At 41.6% G+C, this 16229-nt stretch overlaps 1 protein-coding gene across 5 annotated transcripts in view; it reads right to left on the minus strand.

The window, feature by feature from the left end:
- WWP2 (WW domain containing E3 ubiquitin protein ligase 2) overlaps positions 1 to 16229 on the minus strand; it is a 151887-nt gene that overhangs the window by 39291 nt on the left and 96367 nt on the right. For all 5 annotated transcript variants that reach the window (XM_037041380.1, XM_037041381.1, XM_037041382.1 and 2 more), the window contains exon 8: positions 4280 to 4490. In XM_037041380.1, coding sequence (XP_036897275.1) covers positions 4280 to 4490 — 211 coding nt within the window. The remainder of the gene's footprint in view (positions 1 to 4279; positions 4491 to 16229) is intronic.

Raw genomic sequence — 16229 nt, forward strand, 5'->3', positions numbered from 1 at the left:
TCTACAAATAAAACACCGAAGACCCTTCACAAGGTTGTCATCCTTGACAGTGTGTCTCAGAGACCACCTAGCGAAAGGGCCTCTGGGTATCCACAACTGGGCTTGGCAGTAGGGGAGATGGCACATCAAAAAGATCCAGAGAACACCCCTCCTCAGTTAATTCTACCCTGAGGCAGGAAGGGACAGGGCGGCCAATGACTGCGGAGAAGGGATGGTGTGAAGTGGCAGTGCTGAGGTAAGCCGGCAGTCCAAGCACAACGGCCTCCCTTATGTAAGAAACCACAGCAGAGCGAGGGCTGCCAGGGTGAAATAATGTGTCTCTGTGTGCGAGGCACTGAGTGAGCTGCAAAGCCTGGGACGCACTTGGAGTTTATCTAAGCCTTGTACACAGGGTCTGTTAATGAGCCTTCAGTCCCCAAAGTGGGCTCGGTGCTGATAAAAACCAGATGCAGGGCCAATTGTTCAAAGCGGCCTCACTTCCCATCGCTGCTGCCAGGACCACTATCTCACCATGTCTCCTGAGCCTTCCTGGCATCCCTGCCATTAATGGACATTTGCAAACTGCAAACGAAGACACCCTTAGAGTTAGCTTCTTTCATGCTAATTAAATTTAAACGCACAGAAAGAGGAGGGTTTAGAGACAGGGAGAAAGGGGATCAGGGGAGTTCTATTTGGACTTATGCAGCCCAGCTTTTGGTAGCCTTTAGTTCTTAAAACATACAGGCATGTGTGACCTCTTTATGGCTAGTCTCATCTGCTTCAAGCTTCAGAAAGGCAACTCAGCAACTGGAAAAATAAGCCCTTAGGATCCCCAAGTGAACCTTGCTTAATTGCTCAGTGAAGGAGACTGAAGGAACTGAGAAAATAAAGTTGGAAAGAGACAAAGTCAGCTGGATGCCTTGAGAAAGCACTCTATTGGGACCCAGGAACTCCTTAGAAAAGAGGAGCCACGCTCCAAGGTATCTCCCAGTGCAGGAAGACCCCTAGTGAGCAGGGAAGGACATCCTGACCCTGTGCCAGACACACATTTCAACACAAAGCCAGTCAACCCAGTGAACAGTCCATAAGCTCTCATGCTTGGAAAGAAATGCAATACTCTTGTCACAGTTGTTCTTTCTTTGAGGTATTGAGGAAGCAGAAAACATTCATCCAGTTGGAGGAAAAAAAGGTGGCATTTAAATTTATTCATTACAAGTATGTCTGGGGTCCTACTTTGTGCCAGGCTTCCTGCCATCCTGGTGTTTACAGCCCAGCAGGGCGGAGAGGCGTGAAACAAGCAATTACACGAGTGAGCAGAGTTACAGCACTCGGCGCCTTTGACCCTGTCCACCAGGAATCAAGGAAGAATTCCCACAGAAGTGCTGGTTTTGAAAATGGTGATGAGACCCGAAGATGGGTAGGAATTAATGGAGAAAGTAGTGAGGAAGTTTACAAAAATGGCAACTAGCATGGCAGAAGGCCCCGAAGACAGAGAAAGACTGGTACATTTATGGAACTGAAATCAGTTACTATGCTGGAGCGTGGGGAGCAAAGCAGCACCTGGGCCTGAGGGGCAGATGTGGTCCTATCGTGCAGGGTTTCTTAGGCTTCACTGAGGGTGAATGCATCCCTGAAGAGAGCGGTTTTCAACCTTTTTCATCTTGTGGCACACACTAACTAATTATTAAAATTCTGCAACACACCGGAAAATATATTTTTGCTGCTCTTACATAAAAATTGGTGAAATTTTGATCCATTCACTCTGGACAGCTACTGTTGTGTTGTCATTTATTTGACACTCTAAGGAAAAAGAGATCAGTGTCCCTAACTAAATAGTCAGGTATTACATGTTTTAAAAATTCTTTCAGCACACCTGTTGAAAATCACTGCCTTAAGACAATGAAGCCAATGAGGCATTCTAAATGGTGAAATGTCAGGCTCAGAGTTTTATTTGAAAAGGCTAAAATTGCCCTGTCTGGTGTGGCTTGGTTGGTTGGAGCACTGTCCTATAAACCTAAAAGTTGCGGGTCGGTCCTCTGTCCAGGCACGTTTGGGAGGCAACCCATAAATGTTTGCTTCTCTCTCTGTCTGTCTCTCTGTGGAATCAATGGACATGTCCTCAGCTGAGAATTAAACAAACTAACTAATAAAAAGGTTAAAATTGGTCCTGACTCCAGGAGCCACAATACCAGGAGTAAAGGAATAATCCACCTCGTCTGGATCCCCTAATTTGTAAATAAGCTGGGGTGGGGACAATAGGTCAGAAATTGCAAGGGTCACTGCAGAACATGTGCCCTTTGCCTTCACAGAACAGAGAGCTGAAGGCCTGCCAGGCTCACTGCCGTGCACTCAGCACTGCTGGTGGCAACCTCCAGGTTGGCAGCTCAGGCTTTCAGGCCTCCTGATGTCTCGGGGATGGGGACCCCAGGAAGGGGTCCCTTCTCGGGACCAGCACACATTTTAAAGTAGGCAGCAGCTTCCCCAGACCCCCACACAGACCTTGTCATGTTCTAAACACTCTATGGAAAAGATGCTGTCCAAAATCTCCCTCCAAAAAGTGCTGCAGCCTCTGGCAGGGTGAGGGAGGAGAATCGCTTCCCGGGGCCACTTCATCCGCCAAACTTAGAATAAAGAGTGTTTTCAGAGCCTGGAGTTTTCCAGCTGCCTGGAAACAGGAAGAGCCCAATCCCAGAGAACAGTAAGCCTCACACACGCCCTACATAAAGACACGTTGAGCCATTAGCCCTAATTGCCTGTGACTGACACAGGAGTGAAGCCGGCCTTCCAGGCATTTGCTCAGAGGGAAGGAAACAAACAGCTCACAGGGGACCCGGGTGGCCATTTTCTTTCTGCCAAAATGATTTTGCTCTGTTGCCCCCAAATTATATACAGATTTGAAATTATTAACCAAACGAAGGTCTTTTGAGTAGTCCTCACCACACAAAAGAGAAAAGAAATCTCAGTAGGGAGGAGTTGGGCACAGAAATTGGTTATTAATCTTTCCACAAAATCAAAACCATCATAAAAAACTTTTCTGAGCCACCTCTCAATACCTTGAATTCACTCCAGGTTTGAGGGATTAGAACTATTTGCAATACTTTTCATTTGCTCATCACATGTTATTAAGAAATACGAGTTAAGTAGTGTGCCAAATGGCAAGGAGATGGAATATATATGTAGTAAAAAGTTGCACGTGCCTTCAGATTCAAGATTTTTGTTTTAATAATTGGGTTCTCTAAAGTAGCTTAAAGACAATACAGCAGATTACACACCAAAGAAGGGACCATCCACCTTTCCCTTTATGAGTTACAGGGCTCAGAGGACCCTCTCACACTCCCCCACCACCAGCACCAGCAGTCATATCGTGAAGACCGTGGCGACAGACATTGGTTTTCTCGGGACCACACTGATACCCAGGATGCACAGCAGGGCCAGGATGCATAGCACAGCTCGCTATGACTGGTAGCCCTAAGATCAGGCTTCATTTCCAGTTCAGAACCATTCCCTCCCATCATGATTCTTTCACAACCACTTCGAAAACATCACTCACCAGGTGCAATACCCACCACGGGGTGAGAGCTTCACATACATCACCTTATCTGAGTCCCTTAACTTTCTGGAGAGGTTATGAACCACTGTTATCTCCCCCTTCCCAAGTCGGTTAGCCCCTGACACAAGGTCAAATAGAGTCAAGTGGGGATTCAAATCTCGTTCTGTTTGATTCCTGGGTCCACGTTTTTAACCGGCACTCACTATACAGCCAAACTGAATTTCCTTTTGGGTTACGAGGGCCATCTCCTTAGCATTCAAGGTCTATACTATCAGATTTAATTCTGAACTAAAGGATGGCAAGGAAACTAGCAATCCATGCTAGCACCAGGACCATCTGTGGGAATAACATACAGTAATATTCAGAGCCTAAAGTCCTCCACAGGCTGTTAAGATAGAATTCAAGAGAGAAAAGCAGTTTTCTAGGCAGGATCTAGGCAAACACCCATCAGTGATTTCAGAAGGCAAAATAAGTTTCTTGTTCTATAAAAGCCACATGCTTTGAGTCAAGCTGTTCATTTCTAGTCACAGTATAAGGTAGCATTGATTCTGCCCCCGATGATTTAGATTCTCTTTAAGATTTCTGTAGAACAAGCAGTTCTTCCACACCTCCCTCAGTCCTAAGCATAGCAGCCTCCCCAGAGACTCTTAGCCACTAGGTAATAAATAACCACGTTGTTTCTGCCTTGGTGAAGGAGCCTCAGTCTTTGGAGGGATGGGAAGCCCTGTTGTGGGACAGAAGGCTACTCACCCAGCAGGCAGAGCATCTGGGGCCTGGGCAGCCGCCAGGAGCTGCTGTGTGCCCGAAGTGCTGGGCTCCTCCCCTTCAGCTGGCGTGGCCAGAGCAGGGAGAGACTCTGCAGCAGGGTTTGGGGTAACACTCAGTGCTGCAGATGGTGGGGATGTCACACCAACAACAGAAGGTTCTTCGGGATCCGTGGCTCCAGTAGGTTCTTCAGTCACTAAAAATACAGAAATATTTTAGAGATCAACTAAGATTTATATTCTCCTGTACTAGGCTTTTTACTTAATGTGATAACACAGTACCCCCAATGTGACATGCACGTAATAGCCACTGAGAGCAGGAAAGCTTCACAGAACCTAACTTTGCAAATTAGGGCAAGTCACTAATAATGACCTGCCAGAAAGAAATCAGGAAAAAAATCTGAAAAAAACCCAGGTTATTAAATATTACCTCTATTTATAAACGTATTAAATGTTTCTAACATACTATGGTTACATTTATTGAAATAAAAGAGTAGCAGGAAACTTAAGGATAACAGAAAAGTGTATTGGCAATAAACGCAGCAAGGCCAAGTTTATGGGATCATATGCTTTTGTTTAAACTTGTCAGTTGTCTGCTAAGTACAAATAGCACCTTTATTCAAAAAGCCCCACACACTTCCAGCCAAGATGGAGGTGTAGGTGGAAACACTGTGCCCCCTCACACAACCAAAATTAAGGACAACAAAGATTTAGAAACAAAAACACAACCAAAACTGACAGAAAATTGAACTGCACGAAAGTCCAACAACTATTCAACCAGACCGGTAACCATTCAACCAAACCGGTAGGAGGGGCAGAGTTGGCAGCCAGCAGAAAGGGATCATGGCAGGAAAGGGCAGTGACTGCCAGACCCAGGCGTACAGGCAGTGGGAGACCAGCAGACCCTGGGTGCTGGGAGGAAATGAGCAGAGCGAGCAAGGCAGTGGCTGACCACAGTCACACATTCACGTGCAGAAAAACTAGGCACAAATGGGCAGTGAGACAGACCCTGCAATCCAGGGTCCCAGCGACTGAAAATAAAGCCTAAAAGCACCGACTGAAAAGGTGCCAGGAGAGACTCCCAGCCTCACAGGAGAGTTTGTTGGAGAGACTCATAGGGTCCTAGAATGTACACAAGCCCACCCACCCGAGAACTAGCACCAGAAGGGCCCAATTTATTTGTAGGAAGTGGCAGAGGGGACCGAAATCCAAGAGACAGTGGAACAAGAGCCACTGTTCCTTCTCTGACCCCGTTCCCACATATAGCATCACAACCCAGCCATTGGGGTTGTCCTACCGTGGTGAACACCTAAGCTACTCATATATAACAGGCACGACGTGACCAAAAATGGCTCAAACAGAACAAATCAAAGCCCCAGAGCCAATACTTTTAAGCAACCAAGAGATAGCCAACCCATCAGATGCACAGATCAAAACACTAGTGATCAAGATGCTCACAGAACTGGTTGATTTTGATCACAAATTAGATGAAAAAATTAAGGCTACACTACGTGAAATGAAGGAAAATGCACAGGGAACCAATAGTGATAGAACAAAAACTGGGACTCAAATCAGTGGAAAGGACCAGAAGGAAGAAAGGAACAACCAGACAGAAAAGAAGGAAGAAACAAGAATTCAAAAAAATGAGGAGAGGCTTAGGAACCTCCAGGACATCTTTAAATGTTCCAACCTCCAAATTATAGGGGTACTAGAAGGGGAAGAAGAAGAGCAACAAGTGGAGAACATATTTGAATATATAATCAAGGAGAACTTCCCCAGTCTGGCAAAGGAAATAGACTTCCAGAAAATCCAGGAAGCTCAAAGACTCCCAAAGAAGTTGGACCCAAGAAGGAATACACCAAGGCACATCATAATTACATTAGCAAAGATGAAAATGAAGGAGAGAATCCTAGAAGCAGCAAGAGATAAGGGGACAGTCACCTGCAAAGGAGTACCCATCAGACTTCAGCGGATTTCTCAAAAGAGACCTTACAGGCAAGAAGGGGCTGGAAAGAAGTATTCCAAGTCATGAAATCCAAAGACCTACATCCAAGATTGCTCTATCCAGCAAAACTTTCATTTAGAATGGAAGGACAGATAAAGTGCTTCTCAGATAAGGTCAAGTTCAAGGAGTTCATCATCACCAAGCCCTTATTATATGAAATGCTAAAGGGACTTATCTAAGAAAAAGAAGATGAAAAATATGAACAGTGAAAGGACAGCAAACACACAGTTATTAACAACCCCACCTAAAACAAAAGCAAACCAAGAGGACAGCTAGATCAGGAGTGGAACCATAGAAATGAAGAACACATGGAAGGTTAGAAACAGGGGGGTGGGAGGGGGAGAAGGGGAGAGAAGGTACAGAAAATAGCATAGATGGTAGATAGAAAATAGGGGGGAGGGCGAGAATAGTGGGGGAAATATAGAATCTAAAGAACTTGAGACACGTGGTTATAAACTAAGGGGGGGCGAATGGTGGGGGAGGGAGTGTGCGGGTGGAGGGGAATGAAGGGGGGGAATAGAACAACTGTAATGGTATAATCAATAAACTATATTAAAAAGAACAACCACACCTAAAATAAAAGCAAACTAAGCAGACACCTAAAACAGGACCAGAGCCACAGAAATGGAGATCATATAGAAGGTTAGCAACAGGGGAATGGGAGGAGGAAAAGGGGGGAGAAGGTACAGAGAATAAGTAGCTTAGACAGTGGGGAGAAAATAAACAGGGGGAGGGCAAGAGTAGTGTGGGAAATGTACAAGCTAAAGAACTTATGACACATGAACATGAACTAAAGGGGGGAATGGTGAGGGAGGGAGTGTGCAGGGTACAGGGGAATGAAGGGGTGGAAATGGGACAACTGTAATGGCATAATCAATACAATATTTTTTAAAAGCCCCACACATGCTAAGAGGCAGAAAACTTCTAATAATGTGCTTGTTCTTTTAAAAACTCACGCTCAAGGATTAATATGAAAAGGAGGGGACTCGGAAGATACAGGACTCGCCTCCAAGGTAACAACAGACAGACAGAAGTTAAACAAGCTCATTGAGTCTCCTTATTTCTCCACATCTTCATTTCTTTGATGGTCACCCCTGTTTGCCCCAAACAGTCTTACTCAAAAAAGGATCACGCCCTGGCTGGGGTGGCTCAATGGAAGGAGCATCAGCCTACAAACAGGAAGGTTACTGGTTCAATTTCTTGTCAGGGCACATGCCTGGGTTGCAGGCCAGTTCCCAGCAGGGGATGCACGAGAGGCAACTACACATTCATATTTCTCTCCCTAACCCTTCTCCTCTAAAGATAAATAAATAAATTTTAAAAGTATATATAAAATAAAATAAAAAAATTTTTAAAGGATCAAAAAGGTTTGAATGTGCCATACACAGAGAATTTTCTACATATGTCATTGCATCTACATACATTTATACTAGAATTTTGTAGGAAAATGCTGTAGTTGCTTGTCATTTAGCCTCATTTTCCTAATTCAGAAATTCTTTTTGCAGTTTCTATAACACATGGAATCCAGATTCCTCCTGAACATTTCTTCTGACAGGCAGTTCACTGCAGAGTCTCTCCATTGCCTAACAGATGCAGTTGCCAGAAGTTTTTTCTTATGTTAAGCTGAATTTCACTAGCTGGTCTTAGTCCCCGCTCCCCAACTAATATAAAATAAGCATCTGGACACCGTGTTTCTCACTCACCTCTTTTCCAGTAAAAAGGCCCACCGTACCTCTAATGTTTCTAGGCCACCCTCTTCTTATCACCTGGCCACACTCTTATAGAGATCTTTTCCTACTGCCTCTCCCAAATAATGACATCAGGAACTGAACATAGTAAGTCAGATACCATCAGACCAGAGGAGTCAGTTTCCAACATAAATGATATAACATTTACTAGACACCAGTGTGTACCAGGCAAAGTGCAAAAGCATTCTCAATTCTTTCATTTAAGCCTCACACACAATCTTGGGAGTTAGGTACAACTAACATCCCCTCACTTTACAGTCGAGGAAAAGAAGAAATTAAATAACCTGCAGAGGTCACAGGGTACCACTGCTCTCTAATTCCAGAGCCTGAACCACTCACTCATTACAATCCACTTCCCCCTTTCTGTACATCCTGTAATGCCACTCCAGATTATAACAACACTGAAGCAACCACATGATCCTGTTGGCTAACATGACACTGGAGGTCAGCTGAAACTAAAATTTCTTCACATAATATGAACCCTGACCTTAACAAATGGATAAGAGCCTAGGGGACTACCTACAATTAACTTACTTGCTTTCTCCCCAGAAATAATAGATGGTCTGCAACAGAGGCTGAGTCAGTTGTTTAAAAAATGACTACATCTTACGCAACTGATGTCTCCCCAACAAAAACGCCGTAATTTATACTTCTGTTCTATCTCAGTCGAGTTAGTAAAGCACAACAGATGGCAATTCTCTTTATGAAAATCTGCAAATTTTACTCAATACCAATAAAAAAATCATGACACTTTTGAGAACTAGTTAAATTCATTATAAATATTATAAGGACAACTAAATATACAAGAATAGCCATGAAAATTCTAAAGACTGTGTGTGTGTGCATGTGTGCGTGTGTGTGTGTGTAAGGGGAGCGGTATTAGTTCTCTGAAGTATTAATACATAAAGCTTCAAAACTTAAAACAATGTGGCACTGATATATGAATAGGCAGATGTCAATTAAATAAACAAGAAAGTTCAGGAACAGAATGAAATAAATATTAGAATTTAGTATATGGCAAGGTGATATTTTAAATTACTGCAGAAAAGACAGGCTGTTAAATAAACTGTTCTGTGACAGTTCTGTGGCTGTTAAATAAACAGTTCTGTGACAACTCAGTATGTATTGAACAAAAACTGAGTTATAGCCCTATCTCTCTCCTTACCTCAAAATAAATTCCAGACGAATCAGAGATTTTGACATAAAAAAATAATGAAACTATAGAGAAACTATGAAAAGCAGAATATTTTTACAACCTCAAAGTAGAAAGGATTTTTGAAATATCACACAAAATCTAGAAGTCATAAAAGGCTGATAATTCAACTACATTAAAATGTTTTTAAAATCTAAATGGAAAAAACCCACTATGATGAGCAAAATTGAAATCAAAAGAAAATCAAGTGGTAAAAATTAGTAATAACTCATCTTACAGATGAATGGCTAATTTTTCTGATATGAAAAGAGCCTCCACGAATCAATAGGAAAAAGACCAGAAATATGCAAAGACACTTTACAGATAAGAAGATTACCCTTAAAAACCTGAAAAGATGCTAGATATCAATATGAGACACAAAATGCAATTTAAGACTACAGTAAAATATTGCCCTGGCTGGTATCGCTCAGTGGACTGAGTGCCAGCCTGCAAACCAAAGGGTCACTGGTTCGAGTCCCAGTCAGGGCACATGCCTGGATTGTGCGCCAGGTCCCCAGTGGGGGGCACATGAGAGGCAACCACACATTGATATTTCTCTCCCTCTCTCCCTCCCTTCCCCTCTCTCTAAAAATAAATTTAAAATATTTTTTAAAAGTGGGGGGGGGCACAAGACTGTAACAAAATACCATTTTTAACCTCTGAATGACAAGAGTAAAAATATTTAATCACATACTGATAAAGAGTATAAAATGCATTTTCACATACTGCCGGTAAAAAGTAGAAAGTGCTAGAACCTCTATGGAGCACAGTTGGGCAATATCCAAAATTTAAATGCAACAGTTAAAAGGTGGGGGGAAGTGAGGGTGATGTGATGCGGATGGGTGGGGGGGGTGACGAGTTTATTCTAATAGTCTTCACTTTTTATACGCTCAGTGTTTGGGTACAGGAAGCACATGATGTCTGGTTGTCTCTTTTGCAATGTGAGCAGCCATTGATGGTTATTGCCTAAATCCATTAATCGGTTAGATACAAAACAGTAATACTCGCCCTGGCTGGCGTAGCTCAGTGGATTTAGCACAAGCCTGAGAACCACACGATCGCAGTTCGATTCCCAGTCAGGGCACTGGGTTGCCTGGGTTGCAGGCCAGTTCCCAGCAGGGGACTCATGAGAGGCAACCATACATTGATACTTCTCTCCTTCCCTTCCCCTCTAAAGATAAATAAATAAAATCTTTAAAAAAAACAGTAATACTCTAATTCTATCATTCCTATAAAATAAACTTTGCCTTATCAACTACTTGGCCATCTTTGAGGTTCAGTTTGTAAAGAAAAGGCAGGAAAAACGCTTGAGTCTCTTCTTTTATTTACCAGTTTTCAGAATAATGAGTTGGTTTTCCTTAATCTTCCAAAAATGAACAACGAAATTTTGACTGAAAATATGAAGGGAACACTCCGTGAAGTCTATGATTGTTTAACCAGTATGCTTCACGCCTGAGGCTAATACAAAAAATACTGAATGTAAAATGCAATTGAAAAATAAAATTTACAAAATAAAAATAAATTTTGTTTTGTTTAAAAGGCCCTCTGAGTTCTTAGATTTAAACATATTTAAAATATTTCAATCTGTTGTGATTACTGTCCTTATTGATATTGAAATTGTCCCCATCATGGGCTGCAGTTAAAAGAAGAAAGGAATAAAGCTATTCGAGGTGGCTTCGAGTTGTATGGAAAAAACTTCCCAGATAATTATTAAGAAAGTGCAGACAGCATATATATTATGTGTGTGTTTAAAGAATAAATATGCATATACTTGTACATTCAAAAAATATCTTGGAAAGAATCACAAAAGAAACACAATTGTTACTGCCTCTGGGGAAGAAACTAGAGGCTGGAGGACTAGACCAGGAAGGAGAACTTTCTTTATACGGTTTAAGCTTTTATGCTTCCAAAGTGTTGATAACCTGTATGTACTGCCTATTAAAAATCATTACGAAATTGTTGACCAGAGAAAGAACAGAAGCAGAGCGCATGGCACGCCAACGGAAGAAACCCTCCGGTCACCACTACCGGACCCTGCTGCTCAGGAAGCTGCAGATGCAGTTAGAAGGACTCCCACCCGCGCTGTGCCGTCAACCCACCTCTCCGAGAGCCCTTCCCTCACCAGAGTGGCTCACCTGCTTAAGAGTTTTGTGCTGCACCTCAAGTTTAGGTTTGGAAATAGAATATAAAAGCCAGGTATTCTAGCATCAACAAATTTTCTGTGTCCATGTTTATACTCTTCTGCTCTAAAAGAATGTGTCTATGTCCACACACATTCTTAGAAAGTGGGGGCTTGAAAGAACCTCAAAGGTAAAATCTACTACATCACACAGCTTATAGTCAGAAGAAACTAACGTTCAGACAACTAAGTCACTGGCCCACAGTCACCTGGTAAACCAGTGACAGAGCACCACATTCAAGCCATAATGTGACTTCAAGTAGAGAGAAAAACTGGATTGTCAAGACAAGAACTTTCAATTTCATCAAGCCTTAGAGAATCATTGTATTTTACATTTTAGCTTTATTCAATATAGCTAATATTCCCTTATTAATCCTAATTATCTGATGTATGCAACTTATGTTCTCCAAAAGAAAGCACCCTTCTTGAGAATGGGGGCAGATCCATTTCCTTTGTTTTGCATTATTTCCACTCTGTACCTCTAAGTTCTTACCTCCACATCTTTGCTCAGCTCAGTCCTTCTCCCTGAAGGCCCTCCCCTCACTGCAGCCCAGGAGGATCCCCTTTGCAGAGCCCACAGAACCTGTGGGCTTGGCTAAGACACACAGCCCCTGTGACATCTGCTGTGTTGGTTGGTACCTGGCTGATGGTGTCTTTTCAGCATTTTTTCCCCTGAAACAGATTATAGGGTAGATGCCTACTTTCATACTTTTTTCTATGGTCCATGGTGCTTAGCAAAAAGGCATTCAATAAATATTTGTTCAATAAATACTCATTCAATAATCCTAATAATCTAGCAAAAGATATCTGAAATAAACCACCTCACATTTAGGTAAAACTACCATTTATAAAGCACTTTTGTTTTAAAATTTTCAATTTTGGAATAATTTTAAATTTACAGAAAAGTTACAAAGATAGCAGGCCCTTCACCCAGTTTCCCCCAATAGTACTACCTTACTTGACATAGCACATTTGCCAAAGCTAAAAAAATTAACATCAGTACATTACTATTAACTAAAACTCCAGGCTTTATTTGGATTTCACCAGCTTTTCCACTAACGTCCTTTTACTATTACCAAGATCCAGTCCAGGATCCTATGTTGCTTTTAGCAAATTCATTTTCATTAGTTCATTTATCCTCCCAATAGCCCCATGAAGAAGATATTATTCCGGTTTTACTGAAGACAAAACTGAGGCTCACAGAGATACCATTCAGAAAGGTGCCACGCAGTCAGCAAGCAGCATAACCAGTGCTCAAATCCAGAACACCGTGAGGTGAAAACAATGGAAGGGGTGGGGGGGAAAGAAATGAAAATGACTTAGATAGCTGTCCTGTATGGGAAGAAGAGCTGGCTACCAAGATGAGAGAGGAAATGGGGCAAGTAGGTAAAATGGCAGCTGAATGGCCTCTGGTTTCTGAAACCAGGGGTATTTCACAAGGTTCCCTCTGTGGTGTTGGTTAAACATTCTAACTCATGAATCAGATATTCATTCACACTAAGACTCTAATATGCTAGTCACAGCCAAAAAGAGATCAGGAACTTGAAATTCTTTTTCTTAATCCTAGACACGCTGCCAACTCGCTGTGTGTTCCAGGATCTTTAGGTCCATTTGATGTAGTACCGTCTTTTCAGCACCCCCATTTAGGCAAGGAGAAGGTGGTAGCCAATGATGAAAGCTTGTTAAACTGAAGATCTGCTCACAACATACGCTCCACAGTAAAGCAGTCAGTATCTCTCATCTAAACACAGTAAGGCACCTCCAAAGCAACCGATCACTCAGCTCTTCACAACAGAGGCCACAAGTGGAGTGAACTAAAACAATCAGATGGACAGTGCCATTTCATGTTAACTGATGGGAAAGTTCAATCCTCCCCTGGCCAATACATAGACCCAGGCCATCTTCATCTGTATTCTACCATGCTTCAAAGAACGCAAAGCCTGAAATCTGTTTTGAAAATGTGTAACTAGCAAGAAAATCATGGAGAAAATTTAATAAGGCAAAACTAGCCCTTCCAGACATTAGAAAAACATGCTATAACACATCAATAATCAAAATCACATGACACTGGCTCCAAACTGGAAATAAAATAAATGGAATGTGTAAAGAGTCCAGACATGAAATTTCACTGCATATAAGGATGTGGTAAAGTGATAAACACTAAGTAAAACCACAGTGAGAAAAGAAAACTATTTAATTAATGTTTATAGGAAAATAGGACCCTGATATAGAGAAGAATTAATTTAACCCAGCCCTCATTATATTTCTATATGTATAGATATACCACTATAAATTCCAATGGGACAGTTATTTTTTAACATCATGAAAAAAAGTAAAACAAAATATTTATTCCATTTATAGACAAGAGAGGCTCTTTTCAGCACTGAAGCAAAAGGTGAAATTAAAAACATTAAAAATGCTCACACACAATGATTTTGAAAAATTTTAACTTTCTATGAAAGCCATAAAAATGAGAAAAAAGGTAAAACAATGATATAGGGAAAAACTCACCATCATAAATATACTTCACACCCATTAGGATGGTTATTATCAAAAACAAGAACTGGCAAGGTGGGAAACCGGAACCCTCATTCACTGCTGTTGGGAATGTAAGTGCAGCTGTCTGGAAAACATTTCAGAGCTTCTCAGACAGTTAAACACAGAATGACCATATGACCTATCGACTCGACTCCTGGGCGCCGCACCACAGGAATTAAAGCCTGGACTCAACCGCACACCCTTGTCATGGCGGCCAAGAGGTGGGCACAATCCAAATGTCCATCAACAGGTGAATGACTAAATAAAATGTAGTATGTACACACATGGAATATTATTCAGTCTTGAAAAGTGATGAGATTCTGATACATGCTGCAACATGGATCAAGCTTGAAAACAGTATGTTAAGCAAAATAAGCCAGAGACAAAAGGACAAATCATTCCACTTATAGTATGAGACACCTACAATAAGCAAATTCAGACATATAAAGTAGAATAGAGGTTACCAGGAGCTGGGGCTGGGGCTCAGGAGGAAAGGAGAATGTTATTGTTTAAAGGGTATGGAGTTTCAGTTTGCGGTGGTGAAAAAAGTTCTGGAAATAGACAGTAATAAAGTTGCATAACATTGTGAATGTAATTAATGTCAGTGAATTATACTCAAAAAAGGTTTAAATGGTAAATTTTATGTTACAGATATTTTACTGCAATTTGTAAAAAAAACAAACAAAAAAAAACCAAGTGAACAACAACAAAAAAACCCCCTTGAAACTAGGATGAATAAATAAACTTCCAAATCTCCAAAGGATAATGAAACACTATGAAAAAAGTCACACAAGAGAAAAGAAACAGTCAAGCAACTAAAAATTGAAGAAATGCAAGGAGGTTAAACAACAAGGTGGCTCTTAATACCTGTTGGCAAATAGACAAACCAGTATTTACAAAGTCGCAGAAAAAACTGAATCTCCCTACCATTTGAGGAAAATTTAACACTGCCTTGTGAGAGGACTCTTTCAAACGTTTTGGAAAACCATCTGATAATATACATCAATCCCATTTAAAAATCCATATCCTTTGATTCAAGAACTTCATTCAAGAAGAAACAAAGCTGTGTGCAAAGATATCTGTATCAGAATTTTGTTTTACAATAGGGAAATAACTCTCAAACTGAGGAATGGTTAAAGGAAGTATAATGCATTAACTGTTGAAATAGTATGAGGCCACTAAAAGGGGGTAAAAAAAAAGACCACAGATACATAAAAGCATGTATAAAAAAATAACAGCAAATAAAAGAAAATCTATCCACGATGCATAATTATACCCATATGAAATTATTTGTGAAGATAAAAACTAGTATTGATTGAGAGCTACTTAGCCCAGGCACCATGCGAGGCACTCTTCATGTTTTATATAATTTATTCCAGTAATGACCTATGAGATACATATACATCTTGTCCCAATTTTACTAACGAGAGAACTAAGGCCCAGGATGGCCCTGGGCCGTGTGCACATACTGCACAGGAGCGACTGGAATCTGACCGAGGCCAGTGTGACTCCCAACCTGCGTGCATGGAAATCACATTTAAGGAAGTCAATGAGAGATGTAATTTCTTTTGGACAAAGTTTTAAATAAAAAAATAAAAAAGTAAATCACTTCACACAAGTCTCAATGAAGTGCTATGCCATTAGTCTCCTTCTCAATTCCACCACTTCTAAAACTTAGAAATATTATATTTATATAGACAGGCTGCCATTCACTTTCATTTTATAAAAAATGGTTACCTTACAGTTGTGACAACACAAAAAAACCACCAGGAACTCAGCTCCGTTTTTGCCCCAAATGTCTTTTGCATGCATAACTGCAAAGCACGGCCAAAGGGCCTGCTCAATAAATCTCGGGTGTCTGTGGAAACATTTCCTGGAGGCGCAGCTCACCCCCACCACCATTTTGGAACTGGTCTCACAGTTCCAAGGGTGCTGTGGCAAAGGATGGAGCGTTCATCTCCTCAAAAACCCTCTGCCCTTGGGCTGCCACAGCGGGGGCTCCTGCCTGCTCCCCAAAGGAAAGGAGAGGTCCTTCTGTACCCCTTGGATAGACATTAAAGAGCCTACAAAGTCCAAGCTGGCTGGGAGGCAAAGGTGAGCTGTCATGGCAGCAGAAAGGAGAGAGGAGAGAGAGGAGAATAGCCAAGAACTTAGTATTTTAACAGGCAGCAATCCCTTAAACGCAGTGACTGTCCTTCACAGATGGGTTTGGGAAACAGTTTGGATATTCAGACACATCACCAGAAAACATTTCCTAGGCATTTCGGGGTTATG

Source organism: Sturnira hondurensis, unplaced genomic scaffold (assembly GCF_014824575.4).
Source record: "Sturnira hondurensis isolate 20B ecotype Veracruz unplaced genomic scaffold, ASM1482457v3 Scaffold0003090, whole genome shotgun sequence".
Taxonomy (NCBI): domain Eukaryota; kingdom Metazoa; phylum Chordata; class Mammalia; order Chiroptera; family Phyllostomidae; genus Sturnira; species Sturnira hondurensis.